Raw genomic sequence first — 22042 nt, 5'->3', positions numbered from 1 at the left:
TTCCTAAAGAGTCATATTTTCAAATATTCTTATTCTAACGGTAGCATTTTCAAACAATCCTCATAATTCAACTATCATATATATATATCCATATTTTCTTAAGCATTTTTTTAAAAAATGAAAATAAAAAAAGTTAGAAACTGTCACCTTCGAAAAAAAAAAAAAAAGGTTGAACCTGTCAAGGCTCATATCAAAAGCCAAAAACATATGCAATCTAAAAGCCAACCTATCAAGTTGAAGTTGTTTCAACTGAACTAAACTACCAATGTAGTCCATAGAAAACTTACACAAATAACTCATATCCAATAATATTAACTCACATAGAACCCATTGAATTAAACATAGTTGAGCTTGCCACTTCCTTGATGACAAATGGTACTTAAATTTAACACAACAAAACAATTGGCTAATACTAAACTTAACACAACAAAACAACATAGCCAATGAGTTTTAATGGTAGCTTCATAAACAAAATGAAAGAAATAAACCAAATCAAAAGTTTTAATGGCAACTCCATAAAGAAGAGGAGACAAATAAACAAAAACAAAAGTTTTCATGACTCTCCATGTAATTGCCATAAATGTTCAACAAGATTCATTTGGAGTTGAGAATGAACTTCTCGATCCCTAATGCATTGATGAACTTGAATGAACTCCGTAAGTCGGCTCATGTGACATTGGTGTACATGAAATCTCATCAATTTGTTCATAATCTAAGTCCACTGCTTTAGCTTCATCTCGCTCATCTTCAATAATCATGTTATGAAGAATTATGCATGCTTTCATAATGTCTTGTAGTGTTTCATGATAGAAAAATCGTGCAAGTCCACGTACAATTGCAAATCGTGCTTGAAGCACTCCAAATGCACGCTCTACATCCTTCCTATATGTCTCCTGAGCTTTTGCAAATAATTTTCTTTTTGGTCCTAATAGAGATGGGATTGTCTTCACAAATGTTGACCATTTTGGATATATGCCATTGGCAAGATAGTATCCCATTGTGTAATCATGACCATTGATTGAGTAATTAACTGCAGGAGCATGTCCTTGTGCAAGCTCAGAAAATACATGAGACCGCTCCAACACGTTAATATCATTATTTGACTCAGGTAACCCAAAAAATGAATGCCATATCCAAAGATCATATGAAGCCACTGCTTCCAAAATAATAGTTGGCTCACGAATATGACCACAATACATCCCTTTCCATGCAGTTGGACAATTTTTCCATTTCCAATGCATGCAATCAATACTTTCCAACATGCCTGGAAATCCACGGTTTTGGCCATGGGCTAACAATCTAGCGATGTCTTCATTGTTTGGTGACCTCAAGTATTCCTCTAAAAAAATAGCAACCACTGCTGCAACAATTTTTTTCATACTGGTTATTGTAGTGGTTTCTGCTATTCTCATATATTCATCCATAAAATTAGCTGCTACTCCATAAGCAAGCATTCTAAGTGCAACGGTCATCTTTTGAAGGGGAGATAGACCAAGCTTTTTGGCAGCATTTCTTTTTTGGATAAAGCAAAGTTCATGAGCTTTTACCTTAGATAGGATTCGGAGAAAAAGAGAACGTCTCATTCGAAATCTCCTTTGAAATAATTTGGGAGGATATACAAGTTCTTCGGCAAAGTAGTCATCATAAAGCCTTCTATGGCCTGCCAAATGATTACGGTCGATATACTGACGATGCTTACGTTGTGATGTCGAACCCATGAGAAGTTTTATAATTATCTCATCTTCATTTGAGTTATCATCAAGCAATTCACGAAAAAAAGAACGACCCATGGAGATAAACTAGAAGAAAACATTAGAAAACAATTATCAATATAGATGCAAAAAACATAATATGAAATGAAATCAATAACTTTAAAAGAAGGTTTGGTTGTAATTAAGATGTTATTGCAGGTTTAATTGTCATTATATACTCAGAAGTGTGCTGAATAAGCTGGAATGTTGTACAGACCAAAAGAAAAAATATATACAAAGAGGAAAGAAAAAATGAAGAATGTTGCAGATCAGTCTGAGAGTTCTGGGGAGAAGGGAAAGCAGTAAAAACTTTTCTGATTATGTCATTAAGCAGTGGGATGACTCTTCAGTAATAACATAGTATATATAAAGGTAAGTGCTACTCTTCTTCTTCTTTTTCTTTTATCTTTTTTGTGGAAGACAAACAAAAATTTATAGAAAGAAAGGGAAAAAAAGTTTGACAAATATCTAGAACAACAACCCAATTTGCAGACTAGAATGATAGTTTCCAAATCCCATTAAGTCTTAAAAAAAAAAAAAATCATTTAACTTGATTTGTAGGCAATAAAGTGTAACCCTCAAGTAGAGGGACCTGAAACAAAGTGTACCCTAATGCCTATCTCATTACCATCTAGAGTAGACTATCAATAAGACATATTTTGTTGTCTTCTATTATTTCCTTGGCACTTCTTTCAACCTTAAGAGCTTAGATTGCTGCATATAGAGACAATGCACACAAATGAATCTATAAAGCCTAGTCTATATTGTAACCAATTAAAGAGATCAAAGGTTTGAAGCAGGTGCATGTATATCTATCTTAGTCCTTAGAGCCTGATAAATTTAACCACGCCCAATTTACATTGTAATAACCTTCCATACCAAAACCCATCCAGAGCAATGAAATTTTAATAAGTAGTAGCTATAAATATACCACACACAACTAGAACAAGTCTCCTTTTAGTTCATAAACCACCCAAGATCATTCATAAACAACGAAAACGAACTAAACTATACATAAATTGCTTACACTCATCAATAACTGAGCCAAAAGTTCTCCAAAATACACAAAAAAGAACAACAATTCATAACTTAATTTACACTAGCACATATACCCAGAACATAAAAAACAAATTTCCATCAAAACAATCAAGAAAATAAAGAAAAGAACAAGAAAATAAAACAAAGTGCAACATATAAGAAAGAAACTTGTCTCACAGCCACATAAATAGCAGCAAACAACCACATAAACAGCTACTAGACTTCAGAAGCATATAATTGAAGAAAGAAACTTGTCTCACAGCCACATAAATAGCAGCAAACAACCACATAAACAGCTACTAGACTTCAGAAGCATATAATTGAAAATAGACTTCAGGCAGCCAAAGAAACACATAAATAGCAGTAAACAACCACATAATGATTTGAGGTTTGAAACTGTATATACATGGCAATATCCCCCATTTGCTATCATCTAGCACACACATATATCTAATACCTACTACACAACCTTAACCAATGCCAAACAGCACTGCAATAGTCACTAACACAGCATACAGCATATAGCACCAAAGCAGAATCAGGGCACTTACACACTGGCCTCTCAGCCCAATCAGCAGCGTCAATAGCACAGCACCAGCATTAAGCATGACAGTAATATAAATTCTATAGTAATATAAAATCAAATATAGAAAATACATGACATTTTATATAAGCTAAAATGTTAGGATTACTTAGATCACATAATAAAAGAGTCAAGACTTTTTGCTAAGATCACAAAATACATATCAAGGCCTAAAATTAGCTACACCCAAAAAATGCCACAAAATACATATCAAGGCCTAAAATCAGCAACACCCAAAAAATGCCAAAATATACTTATCAACGCCTAAAATAAGTTACTACCAAAATAAGGTTGAAACAAGATGTCACCAACATCATCTCATCCAAATGAACGACTTGATCTTTGTTTTGCAAGGATTTCCTTTTTGAGTCCATCATAAAAAGTTCTTTGGTCTTCGTTTATGCCACTTGTGTCTAGCATCATAATTCTTTCATTCTCTTTCAACTCTTGCAAGCGAACCTTTTCCGCTTTGATACTTACTTTCTCTTTTTCGGCTGCACAACCTTCTTCAAGAATTTTCTTTTTCTTTTTCAAATATTCCATTGCAACATCTTTCCCATCATCTTTTCTCTTTCGATTAGCCTTTTCAGCTTTTCCATCTATTGGCCTCTCGAAAACCATAGTGCCGTCAACCCCCCCTCCTTGATCTATTGAATCTGGAGTTTGAGGCATTTCTTTTCTTGAATCTTCCCTAGGCATAGTAGTTGCCCACTTTGGAAAATCCTTCAACATTAGCCAACAATGTTCATATTGAAAAAAGTAACCGTGAATTTCTTTAAATAATTCCCTTGCTTTTTAAATCTAAAAAAAATTAAATAAATATAACATAATTAGTTTCTTCAAACAATTTATTTGTGTTGTAAATCTAAAAAAATTAAAGACCATTGCAAAATTTATACTTTGTCATCAGCCGTGGTTCCACTTTCATTCTTTGCTTCAATTTTAGCTAAGGACCCATAAAATTTAACTGTTTCCCTATTAATTGTTCCCCATCGACTTGTTAGGGATGAAACACTACTTGTAGAATCAGTCTTATGGTCCTTGAAGTATTTTGCAACTTTGCCATAAAATGTTGTTTTATGTTGCTCATTACCATACACAGAATCGACACTGGTATTGAGCCATGCTGCTACAAGTAGCTTGTCTTCCTCAGCACTGAAGTTGATACCACGTGTTGATTTTTTCTTAGAAGTGGCAACTTCATCATTCAGTGGAGAATCTTCAACTAACAGGGGACTACTTTCAGATACATCGAAAAGTTCATCCTCAAGATTAATATTCCTCCATAAGACATTAGTGGACGATGAATAATGTCTTGAGTCCATGCTCTAAATAGATATGTAGATAAAAATAATTTAGGTAGTCCAAAGAGAGCCCCCCAAAAATAAAAAATCAAATACATATCTGAATGCACAAAAGCAAGAATTATTGCAAACAATTTATTAATATATATATATATATATATTTATGGTTTCATGAAATTGTGACTGATAGGTTTAACTTTAACACACACACAGAGACACTTGTGAATCCACGCCTCACTCTTTATCATTCTAAATTCTAAATGCTGGAATTAGATCTTTGGTACATATGGTTTTAGCCTAAATGTTGGAATTAATGAAACAAATACATAACACAGCACACAGCACATATGAACTAAGAAGATAGAGAGAATAGAAGTAGACACCGAAATACTGAGAGAATCATAAAGAAGACGGAGAACTTACCTGTACGCAGTAGATGTAGAACGAATCGATGAAACCTTCAGAGAAATGGTGAATCGATGAAACCTTCAAAGAAACGGCGAATCGATGAAACCTTCACAACTAGAACAAGTCTCCTTTTAGTGTAGAATCTTCAATCTCTCTGCAAGTAGGTAAAGCTGTTTTACTTAATTAGAGGGAATAGTAAGGACTGATAATAAATTCACTAATAGTCCTCCTTAACTTCTATCACTAATTACAAAGAGCAATACGATATGAAGGACTGGGCATGAAAAATTACAACCAATAGTATATCATTTTTTTTCCTCCGTATTTGTAAATAGAATTAATAAATAAAAAATAAAAATAAAAAAAGAAGAAAGAAAGAGAAGAATGTCCAATGTACCCTAGAATAATCACAAAAGCAATGATGAGCAGAGCTTCTAAAGATGTTATGTCGAGCTAACCACAATATGCAATTGTTTAAGCTCCAATAATGTATATTTTCATTCCTTTGGGCAATCACGTTGGGGTAGTGGTAAGAAATTGGATTTTGTATCAATTGATAAAATTTTTGGTGGAGTTTGTTCCTCTTGTTTTTCAAGACATCTTTTATCACAACTAATATTTTCACCTTAATAAGTAAACATAGGACTTATATGTCCAATGTGTTGATACCGTATTTTGTTTGCTCTTGATTTGTGTGCCAGACTCTAAAAATCTAAAAATATCATTTTCTCTCCATGGGGCAGCTAGAACATCTAGAACAACATGGCGCAACTCGTTCGGGCACCGGAGCACCCGAAGTGTCTTTTTCAACTACAATGACCAAAATACCCATGGTTAGCCCTAGGTTTGACCGAAGGTCAAACAAGGTCAAAACCCTCACAAAACAGCATTTTTCATAGTTTTACATCAAATTCGAGCTTCTCAGAGAATTTTGACAACTTTGACCAAGTTTGACCCGAAGTCGGTTGTGGGTGGGCCCAAAAACCATGATTTTGATTCGACTATCAGAATGGGTTGAAACCAACACCATCGCGAAGATTATCAAATCTCATTCCAACCACTGTTCATGGGTCAAAATCGGAGTTAGAATGGTCAAGATATCACGAAAACCACGATAACGCACCGATTGATGCACCGCTAACTTCCAAGAGCCATAACTTTTGATACTATTGAATTTTCAAGATCCATACCTTTTTGGAAACAGGAAGTCAAAATCTTTCCAGGGGAGTCAAAACCAATTCAATCAGAGGCCTTTTGAGGCTGGTGGTCCTTGAAGGGTCGCCACCTCGAAAGGGGCATCGGGGCTATAAATAGCCCCAGGCACCCCTCAGACGAAAAAAGGAAGACATTTTCTAAGTTTGGCTCTCTGCCCAGTTTCTCTACAAGTTTTTTCTCTCTTCCAAACACCCAAAAAACACATCAAAGTTTTTTTATTCTTCTCTCTTCACCAAAAACACAAGGTATTGTTCTTATACCCAATCTTCCTTTCCTTGGTTCCACACTTTGGATTTGGGGTTTGGGGGTGTGGATGTAGCTTCTCTAGCTATCATCCACACCCCTAACCTTCTAAATCTTTTTCTAGCATTTGTCTTGCTTGAATAACATGTTTTATTGCTTTCTTAGGCATGTTTCTTGTTTTATGTGTGTTTCTAGCTTAGATTTCTTGGTTGCTATGTCTTATGCCATGCTTTATGCTTAGATCTACATCCTTACATGCTTATATGTTTAGATTTACATGCTTAGGGTTTTAAGCCATGCTTTCCTTTGTTTCGTTCCTCTTCTTGCTCTATGTTGATGATAGGGTTATATGCTCACATGCTTGTCATGCCTTGCTTGGATCTATGTGTTTATGCGCCTTTTGCCATGTTTCATGCTTAGATCTACATCCATACATGTCCATATGCTTGGATTCATGTTCCACCATGTCCATGTGCTAAATTTCTACATGTTTGCATGCACATTTCTATGCCTATATGTCTAGATCCAGGTTTCCACATGCTTGTGTGCTTAGATCTATGCTCTCTACATACTTTATGCTATCTTCCACATGCTTGTTACCATGTTTTTGTGCTTAGACCTAGGCCTTGTTTGTCATGCCATGTGCTATTGTAGCCCTTTTGTCGCTTTATCTTTCTTTCTTGTGTTTTTGGCCTAATGGTTAGGACCTGATCTAGACCCTATGGTTTTTGTCATTGTCCGTACACAGAGGCCCATATCAAAAGGTTTGGATCACCCATTTTGCGTGTCTATGCTTGCTTGCCTTTATGCTTTATCTTCCATGCTTGTGCTAGCCTTTCTTGTTCTAGGCTTTGCCACGTTTGACGCCCTCAACGGGTTTATGGTTATGTGGTTACATCCGATGCCCATGAGGCCTAGTTTGGATGTAGCCATTCGGGAGGCATCGCCATGATGCCGATTGCTTAGCGCATACCTCTCCCCTTTTCCCGCTCTGTGCAATGCTATGCTTACATGTTTGTTTGCGCCACTTGTTGGCTTTCTATGCATCTTTACAAGCTTGCTTACATGTCCATGCATGAGTCTTTCTTGCTAGTGTGTCGTTCATGCTTCAACACAATGAAGTTATGGATATTAAATCCAAACCTACATTTGTCTCTCACGGACACCACCTTTTGTTTGATCTCTTGCTTGTTTGCCTTTTTGCTTCTTTGCTTGCTTGTTTACCTTTTCGCTTGTTTGCTCACATCCTTGTTTTTGTGTTTGCCATGTCTACCCTACTTATCCGCTTTATGCTTCTTTCATATGCTTCCCACATCTTTTCCTTCCATTGCTTGTCTGTTGATTTCTTGTCTTTGCCTTTGCATGTACACACATGGAGCGAGGATGCATGGAGCTAGGGCACGGTCTCCCAGGCGTATGCAAAAAGGGCGCAGGCGCAAGCATTTCTATACAAGCCAAGCGGCGGTAGTCAGTAGGTTTAGGGTCTAGCTTTTCCCATTTGGTTATGTACTCTTTTAAACCCTTTTCCTTCCTCCTCCCTTTCTCCGCTAGATGGTTTGTATTAGGTATATCATGCCGTGTACCATTCGTCCTCATCTCTAGAGTATGGTGACCCCTGTTTATTTTCCTGAACTTATATTTTGGGCCATGCTATAGGGATGCAAACATTTACTTTCCTGCTCTGTGTGCATGCATTGTGCATGATGTATGTATATATATATACCTGCTCGCCCTTCTCCGGTGTGATTGTCACAGTCCGTGTCACCTAAGGCAAGTAATGCCTAATTTTCGCCGCAAAAGTAAGGTGACATGTCGTCGGATTTTCTTCGTGAAAATCTGGCACTTTGCTTGAATGCCTTAGGAAAGCATAGATTGGGTCCACACCCATTTAAAAGCCAAACCTTAAAAAATCATGTTTTTACTACCAATTGCCAAACATTAAGGTTTTATCAAAACAAAGGACTGTCCTTGGACATGCGTTGTGGGGTGTCTAACACCTTCCCCGCATGTAACCAAACTTCCGAACCTAAGAATCAAGGGTTTTTGCCATCCACATTAGATTAGGAAAAATTCCTTTTTTTTTTAACCTAGGATTGGTAATAAAATCAACTAGAAATAGGTGACCAATCACACCTTAGAAAAACCTAATGATTAGTGGCGACTTTACTGACCTTTGGTAATCACCTAAAGTTTAGCCCAGATTCCTGCCATAATGCCAAAGGTAGACCTACCTTCCTCCACCGAGAGAGAGAGAGAGAGAGAGAGAGAGAGAGAGAGAGAGAGAGAGAGAGAGAGAGAGCACGCGAAGCTCCACACGAACACAACACCATCATTCGAGAGTGGCCCTCCAACGGGGCCCCGTGCATGCGGGAGCTATCGCCACGGTGGGTCGTCGAACGAGGGCCTGCGACGACGGTGGCAGTTTTTCCACCACTGTTCTGATCGAGGCCAAGCGTCGACACAATGCACCTTAGAATATTCACAAAATCAATGATGAATGGAGCTTCTAAAGTTGTTGTGTTGAGCTAACCATAATATGCAATTATTTATACTCCAATAATGTATATTTTCATCCTCTCAAGTATTCATGTTGGGGCAATTGTAAAAAATTAGATTTACGTCAAAATTCATATTTTTGTGTCATTTGATGAAATTTTTTGTGGAATTTGTTCCTCTTGTTTATTAAGATGACTTTTATCACAACTTATATTTCACCTTAATAAGCAAATATAGGACTTATATAAACATATGTATATGGTGATGTTTATGTTTCCTATGTCCTATTACTTGTGAAATAAATTTCTACAATACAGATTAACTTAAATATTATAATTTTCTGAAACATTTGAAACGAAAGTACTCAAATCTATCTATCTATCTATCTATCTATCTATCTATATATATATATATATATAGCCAAAGATTAGAGAAAATCCAATTAAATTCTAAATTAGATTTCAATTAGAGTCTAATTTTTTGCCATGTGTCTATCTAAATTTTTAATTTTTGTGGTAAGTGAATTATTAGGTGTAAAAACCGAAAAGTTTAAAACAATTAAATTCTAAATCATATATATGTATATATATATATATATAATGAGAAACTATTACATATTTTAGAAATGTATGGTTTAAAAACAAATGTAAACTAATACTATGTATAATTTGAAACTCTTTATATATATATATATATATATATATAATTTGAACAGTCTAATTGTGATTGTTTTTAATTGTACCCGTACATATGCACGGGTTACACATTAATAAAAAATAAAAACAAATACAAACAATTGTAAGCTTGTAAAAAAAATTTTCTGAATTGAGCAATATGTAAATAGTGATAACATAAAGATGCCACACATACACATATATATATATATATATATATATATGTTGGATGTTTTAATTTGTTTTTCTTTTTGTAATTTTATTTCAAGATGAAGTTCACTCTCGTGAGTCCATGAAGTAAGTATGGGCCAAAAGACCACGGGTTTTGTAAGGAGAGTTGAGTCATTTAATGGATGGCTGAAAGTGTAACGCAACTTTATCATTCTACGGTCCTGTAGATGCACTGTCCTATTTATTAAATATGTTGCGGTTAAGATTGAATCAAGTCAAAAGTGTTTAGGTAGGTTGGCTTGAAAGTAAAATTAAGAAACTAAACCATTTTGCTAATATGCTTTTGGCATTGATGATTTCTTTGTTTGGATTGAAGGGAGTCATTGTTTTATAAAGCAATCTCTTCTCCATAATGTAATTTCTTTTTCTAGTTGAATGAAGTTTCAATTTCTTATAAAAAATAAAAAAACTAAACCATTTTGCTAATGGCAGGAAATACAATTGGTTTAGTGGTTGATTAAGGGTTGTTTGGTATGTGATTCTAAACAACAGTTTTTAATGTTTAAACAATGAAAACTGTGATTCTAAAAAAAAAACAACGCATTTGGTAAGGGGTTTTTTCAAGAGTGTTTGAATTATGTTGCTCATTTTAGGACGTTTAAACACTGAATTAGGAAAACTCCTCTTACTAGATTTTAGATTTCAAATAACGTTGCTCAACAACACTTTTGTAAATATTTTGAAAAACATGAGGCTCACTTGGTTAAACAACACATATCAAACACACAATTATGTTTTTTTACATACTGAAACATGGTTCTATTCTAAAAATATTTTTACTTTATTAACATTGTAAACACGTGTTTTCACAACACTTTTTAAATCACAGTTTTCACATCATTTTAAACAACAATACTAGAAATCTCCAACTAAATGAGCCCTAACTTGTCTTATAAAGATATATATGGTAGGTGGATCTAATTTTTATAAATCCGTCAATGAATATTTTCTATTTAATTAAATCGAGTGATATAATTTACATATTAACATTAGCATATTTTATTTTTTGAAATAATCATAAAATTTTAATTATGTTAGGTACCCTAAGGTAGATGAGCCGAAACTAGGCTCAAATTTTTCAGGCTTTTCTTTCCACATTGAAGGCCCAATGCAACAAAAGATGTCTATTCTCTTTTGGGCATAAAAAACTACTTTGTGAAAAAGATAAGCCTTAGCCCACAATTGGATCATTTCGCCCTCTTTCCTCCCTTATCAGTTAAAGGAATTTGTATTATAGATGAAAACATGCCCTATGAATTGATCATGTTAAGTCTAACTGTATGAATGTAATTTGGTTAGAGCACTAGCATTTGGGATGTCAAAAAAAATTCTATTTTACACCAAAAAAATTCTATTTTACACCTTAAAAACTTACTTTATCTATTTTACTATCTCATTTTATAACTTACTCCACATCCTAGTTTTTATTTTTAAGTCTAACTCATTAAAATAATATAAACTACAACAAAACCTAATACTAGCCTCATCACACGCGTTTCGCGTGTGCGATGAGTCTTTTTTTTTTTGTTAGTCCTATTTTGTAGGAAAAAAATTGCGTTTTTTTATTTTATATATATAATTTTTATTTTGAAAATTTAATTTATAAGTAAATAAATCAATTTAAAAATTAATAGGAGAGTAGTCCTATCTTTTAGGTAATATTTTAGTGAGAGTTAGAGTTGCATTTTTACCAGATTGTCCTTTAATTTTGTCTCTACTTCAACATAGGAGTGTAGGGATATTTTTGAACTAAAAAATGAGGAATCCAAATAGGGAAAGCCCCTTAAATAATAGCACAAGTTGTGGTATCTAATAAAAAGAACAGCCAATGCAGCTGCTAACTGGGTTACGAGTTCAGAAAAAAGGATGTGTGCGCTCTTATGCAATTGGAAACATTTGCACACTCACAGTTTATATAGTTCACATTATCTCTAAAGCAGAAACAGACAATGTTTGAATCCTTTCACAATTACTAAACAAATTAACATGGAGTATCAATTTATTACAGAAGATCATCCCACTCAGCCAAAGAGAAGAACACATGTTCATAAATCATAACACAACAAAGTTCAAATAAAAAGCAAATCAGAACCAAAAGAGCTAAGAATTACACGGAAACACATTTGAGAGCCAAGATCTAGTTGCGGGTCCACGCGGACCATGCCACACAATTATTTCTTGAGTCGGCTTTGGCTTGATGACGTATCCTATATCAAACCAACAACAAAATTATTATTTTTTAATATATCAAACCAACAAAGAAACGCGTTATCAAGTATTTTCTCTACGTAGGAGCTCTCCCTCTCGTTATCGAGTATTTTCTCTCCCTTAGATTCCCCTAAGGGCTTGCCTTTTCTTTTTCCTTTTTTCATACAATTATGGCCGAAGATGTGATAAACAGTCTGGAGAATATGAAGCTAACAACCGAAGAAGAGGAGGTGATCACGGTTCCGGATGAAGGTCGAAAAGATGAAATAGAGAGTTGCAACCTGAGTTTGATAGGGAAATTTCTTACATGTAAGCCCTTCAATAAGAGGGCGGCACAGAATACTCTGAGAAGAGCATGGGGCCTGGATGACAGGGTTCAGATTTTGGAAGTGGGGGCAAGTTTGTTCCAATTCAAATTCCAAACGGAATTTGACTTGGAAAGGGTGCTAAGTGGGGGCCCTTGGACATTTGATAATCAGGCGCTTCTGTTGCGCAAGTGGCAGAAAGGTATGACGGCGAGCAACGTAAAATTTGATTCACTGTCCTTATGGGTCCAGATCTGGGGTGCACCATTTGATATGTTTTCTCCCAAGGTAGCGAGGGAAGTGGGAAGCAGGATGGGAGTCGTGGAAGAGATTGAAAAAAGGCCAAAACAGGAAGCACAGAGTCTTTTCATGCGAGTTAAAGTCTCTCTTCCACTATCTAAACCACTCCGGAGAGGTAGTTATATTGCAGGATCAGATGGAGGACGTTCTTGGGTTACATTTAAGTATGAGAGGCTTCCTTTGCTCTGTCACTATTGTGGTGTTCTCGGACATGACATTCGCCACTGTGCTGGCCATTATGCGGCATTGAAGAATGAAAAGGAGGTGACATGCCAATATGGGGATTGGCTGAAAGCTGTGGGAGTTCGTTATGCGTCACCGTCTAAGAAAAAACCAAGTCAGTTTTCTGCATCTGAGAACGGCGGCGGAGATAAGATGACGGCGGCGGTTGGTGTTCAAACTACAAACCCTACTGAAGGAGTAAATGATGAAAAAGGAAAGAGCAAGGATCAAGGGACCGGTACTGATTTTCAGGCGGTTATCAAACCAAGCAATGAAGAAAAAACGTCAGTTACGGATAACATATCTCCTATTAATTCGGAGACTATTCTGGAAGGGCCAGCTACACGTGGGGAGTTGCAGGCTGGCGGTGAAATTACTAAAAATGGGCCCATTGTGGGAAATCACACAGCCAGGCCCAAGTGGACTAGAGTGATTAGGATGGAGTGTGGGCCTAGGCCTGCAGAGTAATGTCAACAAAAAGAAATATTAGGGAAGAGGGACTCATCACAGTTTAACATGCAGGAGGCAGGGGACGATAAGGAAATGCATGTGGAAAAGAGGGGACGTGTCCAAGATGATCAAATTCACATTACAGCGGCGGGGGTGTCTGACCACCCTTGCCGATCACAATGAGGCTGTTAAGTTGGAACTGCCAAGGGCTTGGGAACCCTTGGACAGTTCGAAGCCTTTGCAAACTGGTGAAGGATCAAGCTCCCATGGTGTGTTTTCTAATGGAAACGCGTTTAGACAGAAAGGGTTTTGCGAAGCACTGTAAAGAGGTTCCTTTTCCTAACAAATTCATTGTCAAGAAGCCTGACTCTGGTGGTGGTTTGGCTCTTTTGTGGAAAGCGGAAGTGAAACTAGACGTCATTAATTTTACTGAACATCACATATTGGCTACAGTGGTAGAGGAAGATGGTTTTCAATGGTACTTGACTTGTTTTTATGGCTGGCCTGAACATAACCAGAAGGCAAACTCTTGGGCTCTCTTATCTCACCTTACCACGTTTGTAGATGGGCCGTGGCTTTGTATAGGAGACTTCAACGCCATCTTACATTCCTTTGAGAAACAGAGCATCAGGCCCCCCTCATATGTTCAAATGGATGACTTTCGGAATGCGTTGGAGAGGTGCAACTTGGCTGATCTGGGTTTTTTGGGTTACCAATTCACTTGGAATAACAAGCGTCCTGGACATGCAAACACGAGGCAACGACTAGACCGAGCTGTGGCGAATGAGGAGTGGCGTTCAAAGTTCACAGCTAGCACGGTCACACACTTGTTTTCTCACGCCTCTGATCATCTGCCTATCATCCTTCAGACTAAGACTGATAGGCGCACAAGTTTAAGGAGCAAAAAGGGCTTTAAGTTCGAAGAAACATGGTTGCTCTGGGCTGAGTGTGAAGACGTGGTCCGGGAGGCGTGGATTTCGAATGGAGAAGCTCTCTCAGCTCTTGGTGATGTACAAGGAAAAATTGCAAAGTGTGGGGCCGAATTGCAAGCATGGGGGGCAGCTAAAACACATCCGGATACAGAAAGGATTAAAGCTTTACAAAAACAAGTGGAATTACTTACCAAGTCTGAACTGACAGAAGAAACAAAAGCTGAGTTTGTCTTGGTCAGCAAGGAGTTAGATGATCTTTTACTTAAACAAGAGATCTTTTGGGCACAGAGGTCCCGTATTTCATGGTTGAGACATGGGGATAGAAACACCAAGTATTTCCACTCGAAAGCATCACAGAGGCGACGTCGAAATTTTATTCAAGGGATCCGGAACCAAGATAATATTTGGCTAGAGGAGATAGAGGATGTTGCAGATGTGGCCATCAAGTATTTTGAGAATATGTTCAAGGCAGGTACATGTGATAGAATGGATGATTGCATCGCTGCAGTCCCACACAAGGTGACTAATGACATGTAGACAATTCTAACCGGGGATTATAGTGCAGAAGAAATAAAAGCGGCATTGTTCCAGATGGGACCAACAAAGGCTCCAGGACCCGACGGTATGAATGCTCTATTTTATCAAAAATTTTGGCATATTGTGGGTGACAATGTGGTTAAGGCAGTTTTAGAATTTTTGAATACGGGATATATGGAACCTGATCTTAATTACACTCATATTGTCCTTATTCCTAAAATAAAATCACCGGAGAAAATGTCTGATTATAGGCCAATAAGTTTATGTAATGTCATCTATAAAATTATCTCTAAGGTCCTTGCAAATAGGCTGAAGCTAATTCTTCCACAGTTGATTGCTCCTTCCCAAAGTGCTTTTGTTCCTGGTCGCCTCATTACAGATAATGTATTGGTTGCCTATGAAACTTTACATGCTATGCATTGTCGAAGAAAGGGTAAAAAAGGATCTCTCGCTTTGAAATTGGACATTAGTAAGGCCTATGATAGAGTGGAGTGGGACTTTCTTCGAGGTATAATGGTGAAGTTGGGTTTTCCTGAAATTTGGATTAACCGTGTGATGTGTTGTGTCTCTACTCCATCATTTTCAGTTTGTATCAATGGGAAAGCCTATGGTAACATTACTCCTTCTAGGGGGCTCCGACAAGGAGACCCATTATCTCCTTATTTGTTTCTTTTATGTGCAGAAGGCTTCACATCTTTAATGGCAAGAGCGGAAGGGGAGGGGCAGATACATGGAGTGTCCATATGTAGGAGGGCTCCTCGCATCTCGCACTTACTCTTTGCGGATGATTCCTTGGTCTTTTGTCAAGCTAGTAGAGAGGAGGTGAAAGTGGTCAAGGAGATGTTGCAATTATATGCCACGGCGTCCGGACAATGTATAAACCTTGAGAAGTCATCCATTTACTTTAGTACCAATATGGGGGCTGATCATAAGGAGTGGATAACAAATTGCTTGGGGGTAAAGGAGGTGGATAAGTTTGAGACATATTTGGGGCTGCCTACTCTTGTTGGTCGCTCAAAATATCAAACCTTCTCTTTTCTAAAAGATAGGGTGTGGAAAAAATTGCAAGGGTGGAAAGGAACAATGTTGTCAAGAGCGGGGAAGGAGGTACTTATTAAAGCGGTGGCTCAATCAATTCCAACATATACAATGAGCGTGTTTCAATTACCGGTGAAGCTATGTGACGAGCTTAACTCAATGTGTGCAAACTTTTGGTGGGGTCAAGTGGGCAATGAAAGAAAAATACATTGGAAGAGTTGGAGTTTTTTGTCTAAACCAAAGAAACAAGGAGGGATGGGATTCCGGGATATCCGGAGTTTTAATCTTGCAATGTTGGCAAAGCAAGGATGGCGGTTGCTGCAACATGAGGAGTCGCTGGTTCACAAATGCTTCAAGGCCAAATACTTCCCTAGGTGTAGCTTTTTGGATGCAGGGGATGTGCCAAATAGTTCATATGTGTGGAAAAGTATGCTTGCGGCTCAACCCATCTTAAAGCAAGGCTGCTGCTGGAGAGTGGGGAACGGGTCTACAATAAGAGTTTTACAAGATAAATGGCTTCCCAACCATCCTACTAACAGAGTGCTTCACCCACCTATGGTGGAGGAGTGGGAATGGAGGGTTGAAGAGCTAATTGATTGGAATTGCTGTGTATGGGACCGCCAGAAAATTGAAAGGAGTTTTCACAGAGAAGATGCAGCGGCTATTTTGCGCATTCCGTTGAGTCATAGCTATGGTGAGGATGTTCTGTTCTGGCTTTACAACAAAAATGGGGAGTATTCAGTTAAGTCAGGGTATCAGACAGCCAGACAACTTATGAGGGAAGATAAGGATGAAGGTGAGTGCTCTAAAGTAGTGAATGGAGGTGCTGTATGGAGGAGCTTATGGAAGTTACATGTGCCTAACAAAATAAAGGTTTTCGCATGGCGGGCTTTGCATGATAGTCTCCCTACCCGCGAGAATCTAGCTCGTCGACGTATTGTAACTGATGGTACCTGTGAGCTCTGCCAAAGAGAGAATGAATCTGTGATCCACGCATTATGGGAATGCAGTGTTGCGAAGGGTGTGTGGGCTGGGTGTTCAAGAGAGTTACAGAAGCATGGGAATGGCCAAGCTGATATCATGCAACTATTTGAGGAATTGATGAGCAAGCTATCTGTGGAAGTCTTTGAACTATTTCTGGTGCAGCTGTGGCTAATTTGGTCCCAGCGCAATGTGATTACCCATGGTGGAATAATACAGGATCCATCAAGACTGGAGCAACGAGCCAAAGACTTTTTGGGGGACTTTAGACAAGCGCAAATTCAGTTATCCCGTCCACCACCAACCACCAGGAACCAACAAAGGTGGTCTCCACCAATTCGAAGCCTCTTCAAACTAAACTTTGATGCAGCGGTGTTCAACGACATCAATGCGTCGGGTGTTGGGGCTGTAATCCGAAATGACTGTGGGGAGGTTATGGTGTCTTTGGCTGCTAAAGGTCCTCAAGTCGTGGACAGCGAAGAAGCAGAGGTTCTAGCGTGTCGAAAAGCACTGGAGCTGGCTATTGACTCGGGGTTCACAGAATTGGTAATTGAAGGTGACAATGCTTCTGTTATGAAGAATATCGCTGGAGCATGGCCAAGGCTGTCTCGATTAGGACACTTGTATGCGGACATTCACTGCTTGGTTTCTGGGCTACACTCTGTGCACTTTACCTGTGTACACCGGGATGCAAATGGTGTGGCTCACTCTCTGGCCAGATATGCTAGAAATGTAATTGAGGACATTATTTGGATGGAGGAATCTCCTCCACCTGCTTTAGATGCTTTGTACTGGGATGCTGGTTAATTTGATTAATACATGAATGGTTCAGTTTCAAAAAAAAAAAAAAAACCAACAAAGAAAAGCAAACCAATGAAAACAAATTAATAGGAAGAATAATTAAAATGGATAGGCATGTATGTTCGGGGTTTGACTTACAGAGGAAGAGTCATGTGAATTATCTGCTCCCCCCACCTTGAGATTTCACTGCCACTGCGGGGTGGTGTAAAGGGTACCAAAAGAAAAAGGAAAAAGAGATTAGAAAGAAAGCGAGGAGGAGAAATGGATAACCAACAAATTGAATCGTTTCAAATAAAACAAAGATGTAAAGTGAATAGAGAGAGTCATACCCATTAAATGAACTGACAGAGAGGTTCAAGGACCATCTTCATATCATGATTGTCCCATTCCAGCAATTCCCACCTTTCTTTCTCTATATAGATTTGTAATGAAGGAGGAGGAGAAGATAGTTCTCCATCAATAAGGTGCAGAGAAAGAGGTAATCTATTAAGCTTCGGACAATCCTCTATCATAATAAAATCGAGAGAATCACAAAGTATTACATTACTGCAACTGCATATGGTCTTCAGCTCCAGTAAATACTGTAATGTCAATTTCCTCAATTGGGGGAATATTTCCACAATTTTTTCTGCTTCTTCTTCTTCAACTTCATCATCAGATGCTTCAGCCCCACCTATTATTCCCTCTAATTGTTCACAGCCATAGACCTTAATCTGTTCCAGGTTTTGCATCGACGATCCAGGCGTGAAGAGCTTCTTTATATTCGGACAATCACATATTGAAAATTGTTTGAGGCGGGAAAAGGTGCCGAGGGGGACGACCGGTGCTGGTGCGACTTTCTCTTCTCTAAACAGTCCCTTTAAATTATTCAATTCGTAGAGAAGTAGAATCTCAAGGCTTTGAAGAGAAAAGGTGTAAAAATAAGAATTAAGGTATTCTATTTCTTCACACCCCTTATTAAACCAAACAGTCTTTTTCCAGTGGTCCGAAGACACACTGCCACGTTGACCTTCGCAAATTATTAGGGCACGAACGTCTTTTGGGAGTAGACATATATTGCAGTCACTTAAAATTACACTTTCGCCAAACTCGGCAACTCCCACCTGGCTAGCTGGCTTTTTTTTATTCACGGCATATATGTAATGGCTAGGTCCTCCCTCCTCTAAGGATTCAACATATGTATTGAAGCCTTTAACGCCATTAAATTGGCCTTCAAAACACTCTAATTTCTTCAACCTTACCATCTCCTCTCTCCATTAACTTCTAAACCAGAAAAAGGCAATTTGAGGACTTGGAGTTGACAGAGTTTGGGTAAAATCCCTGGTGGCATCATTTTATGGTTCATGTTATAACTATCAACATTAAGGTATCTCAAATTGACCAACATTTCCAAACCATGAGGTATTTCTTCCAGTGATCCTCCCGAAAGATCCAAACTCCTTAATGCTGTAAGCTTTGCTAATGAAGGCACACGCCTAATATGAAAACTATTAATAAGCCTTAATGAAGTAAGATGCTTCAAGTCAGAGACTGAATTTGGTAAAGATTCAAACTCAAGACAATCTACATGAAGAACTCTGAGTCCATGCAAGTGCACAAAAAATGAATCTGGGATGATGTTTACATATCCTCGTAGAAGCAAGGTCGACAGCTTAGGACATTTTGGTGACACATTAGGAAATTTTGAACCACGTTTGCACATCAAAGAAACCTTTTCAACATCATTCCCCCATTCTTCTTCATTTGGAACATAGTCTGATACCAGGAACTTAGCATCTGCAATCCGGAGGGCCATGTCTCTTATTAGATCATGCATCTTCACAAAACGCCTTTTTTCTAAAATATCAGTGGTTCTAAAATCTTTAGACCCACCTTCTAATAAGCAGGCATTTTCAAGATTATTCAACATAGCATGACCATTATTAAACTCTGCTTTCCTATTCTTCATACTTTCTATTACTTTCTCATCAATCAAATGCTCTATCAACTCATCTCTGCTAATCTCGTAGTCTTCCGGGTATAGCGCGCAACACAAGAGACAACGTTGAAGTTTCTCATCTTTTAAGCGGTCATAACTGAATCGAAGCCTCTCAGCTATTTCAGCATCTAAATTTTCATGGACTTTTTTTTGTTGACCTCAACTTATACAATGCGTCCTCCCACTCTGAAGCATCAACTACATCTTTTAAACTTCCCGCTATCGTGATGATTGCAAGAGGCAAGCAAGCACTTTCTTTAACAACTTCCTCCACAATTGGTTTTATATCTTGAACATTCAAAACATTACTCCCCACTGTATCAAAAAACAAATTCCTTGACTCATCTCCTGAAAGAAGCTCCATCTTAATGTTCTTAAAATCCATTTTTCTACAAACATCAATATTTCGAGTTGTCAATACTAATTTGCATCCGTTTGATGGAGTAGGCTCTGGAATCCCTATTTCCTCAAGACGAAATGCTTCCCACATATCATCTAGAATTAGCACATACCTTTTCTTATCTTCCAATGCATTGTTTAGCTTGCTTGCCCTTGTAGTTTCATCCGTAAACTTTGAGAGATCTAGATTCAACTTGCATGCAATATCCTGTTGAAGCTTGATAACATTAAATGGCTTTGATACAGTCACCCAAATTACGTTATCGAACTTTTTCTCTTCTAATAGATCATTATTAATTTGTTTCATGATCGTTGTTTTTCCAATGCCTCCCATGCCATAAACACCAATCTTTCTAGAATCTTCATCTAGTAAGTGTTGCCAAATCTTTTCCTTTGTTCTTTTGGCTGTAGATTCTCCCACTAATGTTGTAGTTGACAATTTTTCTCCATGGCTTACAGTTACAGGTGGATCAACTACCAAACCATCACTGAAATCACCTCCTTGACGAAGTTCTTCAACCTTTTGTCTCTTCTCACATGCAAGTTTTCCTAGTTTCATACGTGAGAAACACATCCTTTTGTCAGCTTCTTGTTTAATGTTTTCTATCTCCGATTTCATTTTTTCTACCTTTTGGAGCCAATTTTTAACTTCTATTTTTGGGCTCTTTCCTGGTTGTGCATTCATTTGTGATTCTATGGCCTCCTTTCGACATTCTAATGCTTCCCATTTTTCCTCGAGAATTTCCATATGTTTATAGGCACGTCTGTGATAATTGTAATATTTGCGAATCGGAGCCCATATCACTTAATTAGGCTTACCATCTCCATTGGCAAGTCCCTGTATAATATATATACCAATATGGACGTTATACATTTTGTTCACGTACAAAATTAAATTAATTGTAAAGGAAAGAAAGCATTTAAGTTCCAAATTTGGATTTGTTGTCAATATAATTCATCAAAATATTGAGTTGTTGAAAATAAGTACCTTTAGGTTTGATAGGACATAAAGAATCATACAATCATGGATTTTTTTAAAATGTAAAAAATAAAAAATAAAAATCTTGAAAACATAAAATCTACATTGCAAAAGGGAAAGGAAGAGATGAAGAATGGAAGAAACAAAATAATAGAAATCAAAGATTATTCTAAACAAATCTGAGAAATTTTGGTTATTACTCCATGCCCACTGCCCTAACCAACACCACTTCACTACCGCATAACTTATATAATAATATTTAACAAAACTAACTAAATAAATCAAATTAAAGTATATTTATAACATCTAAAATCAAAATTGTAAACTCAAAAATAAATTGTAAATTCAAAAGTGATAATAGGTGGCATATAAGCCAAAATAATAATTCATTTCTCATCGTTTTCATAAGCTTGTCTAATCAACTTCATTTAAGTCAATATTATCATCATGTATATCATCTTGCAAAATTATTTCTTCATTGACAATTTCTTTATCATCAGCAATATTTACTATATTTTCTTATTCTTTTATTTTAATAACATTTTCTTTATATTTCTTCTCAACATTATAGATTCTTAGACTTACAAAAAATAACAAAATTAAAAAAAAAAATTATATTGTTGGTTAATACCTTATTCATAGTATAGAAAATACATTTGCAGATGTGGCCAAATGTTGTAGGAGAGAGAGAGAGAGAGATGTTATTTTATTTGGCTCAATCAAGTGACGTATTAATTTTTTTTTTTTATTAAAAAAAATCTAATAACTTGTCGAACTCAAATCGAAGCACAAATTTTAACCCAAAAGAAAATCCCTAATGTAAACCCATATGTCTATGTATCATTTGATATTTATCATTCTAGATACGATATGATTCATATGATACTCATTTGTGTATTGTATGATTCATGAGCATCATCGAAAGCATTATAACAAATATGCGAGTAGCCACTAAGAGAGTTGTTATGT

General features: G+C 37.1%; 3 protein-coding genes across 8 annotated transcripts in view; all 3 read right to left on the bottom strand.

Moving 5' to 3' along the window:
* The window catches only part of LOC126731573 (probable disease resistance protein At5g43730), a 33126-nt gene extending 12231 nt beyond the window's left edge, over positions 1 to 20895 (bottom strand). For 2 of the 6 annotated variants that reach the window (XM_050435060.1, XM_050435062.1), the window contains exon 1: positions 18047 to 20895. In XM_050435060.1, the coding sequence (XP_050291017.1) occupies positions 19832 to 20842 (1011 nt within the window). In that variant the 5' untranslated portion in view covers positions 20843 to 20895 and the 3' untranslated portion in view covers positions 18047 to 19831. Of the gene's footprint in view, positions 1 to 11893; positions 12151 to 17855; positions 17910 to 18046 lie in introns of those variants that run through there. The other 4 variants (XM_050435059.1, XM_050435061.1, XM_050435063.1 and 1 more) reach the window with 4 other exon arrangements.
* Positions 627 to 4697, bottom strand: LOC126701825 (uncharacterized). Its single transcript, XM_050400253.1, has 3 exons — positions 4272 to 4697; positions 3853 to 4095; positions 627 to 1799 (listed from the first exon to the last, which is right to left on the bottom strand). The coding sequence occupies exons 1-3, from the start codon at positions 4695 to 4697 to the stop codon at positions 627 to 629; spliced, it is 1842 nt and encodes a 613-aa protein (XP_050256210.1).
* On the bottom strand, positions 18050 to 19665 carry LOC126701685 (putative disease resistance protein At4g10780). Its single transcript, XM_050400018.1, has 2 exons — positions 18959 to 19665; positions 18050 to 18614 (listed from the first exon to the last, which is right to left on the bottom strand). The coding sequence occupies exons 1-2, from the start codon at positions 19663 to 19665 to the stop codon at positions 18050 to 18052; spliced, it is 1272 nt and encodes a 423-aa protein (XP_050255975.1).
* Positions 20896 to 22042: the final 1147 nt, after the last annotated feature.

This window comes from Quercus robur, chromosome 1 (genome assembly GCF_932294415.1).
Source record: "Quercus robur chromosome 1, dhQueRobu3.1, whole genome shotgun sequence".
NCBI lineage: Eukaryota > Viridiplantae > Streptophyta > Magnoliopsida > Fagales > Fagaceae > Quercus > Quercus robur.
The sequence above is the reverse complement of the archived record's forward strand: the minus strand, read 5'-3'. Positions and strand labels throughout refer to the sequence as shown.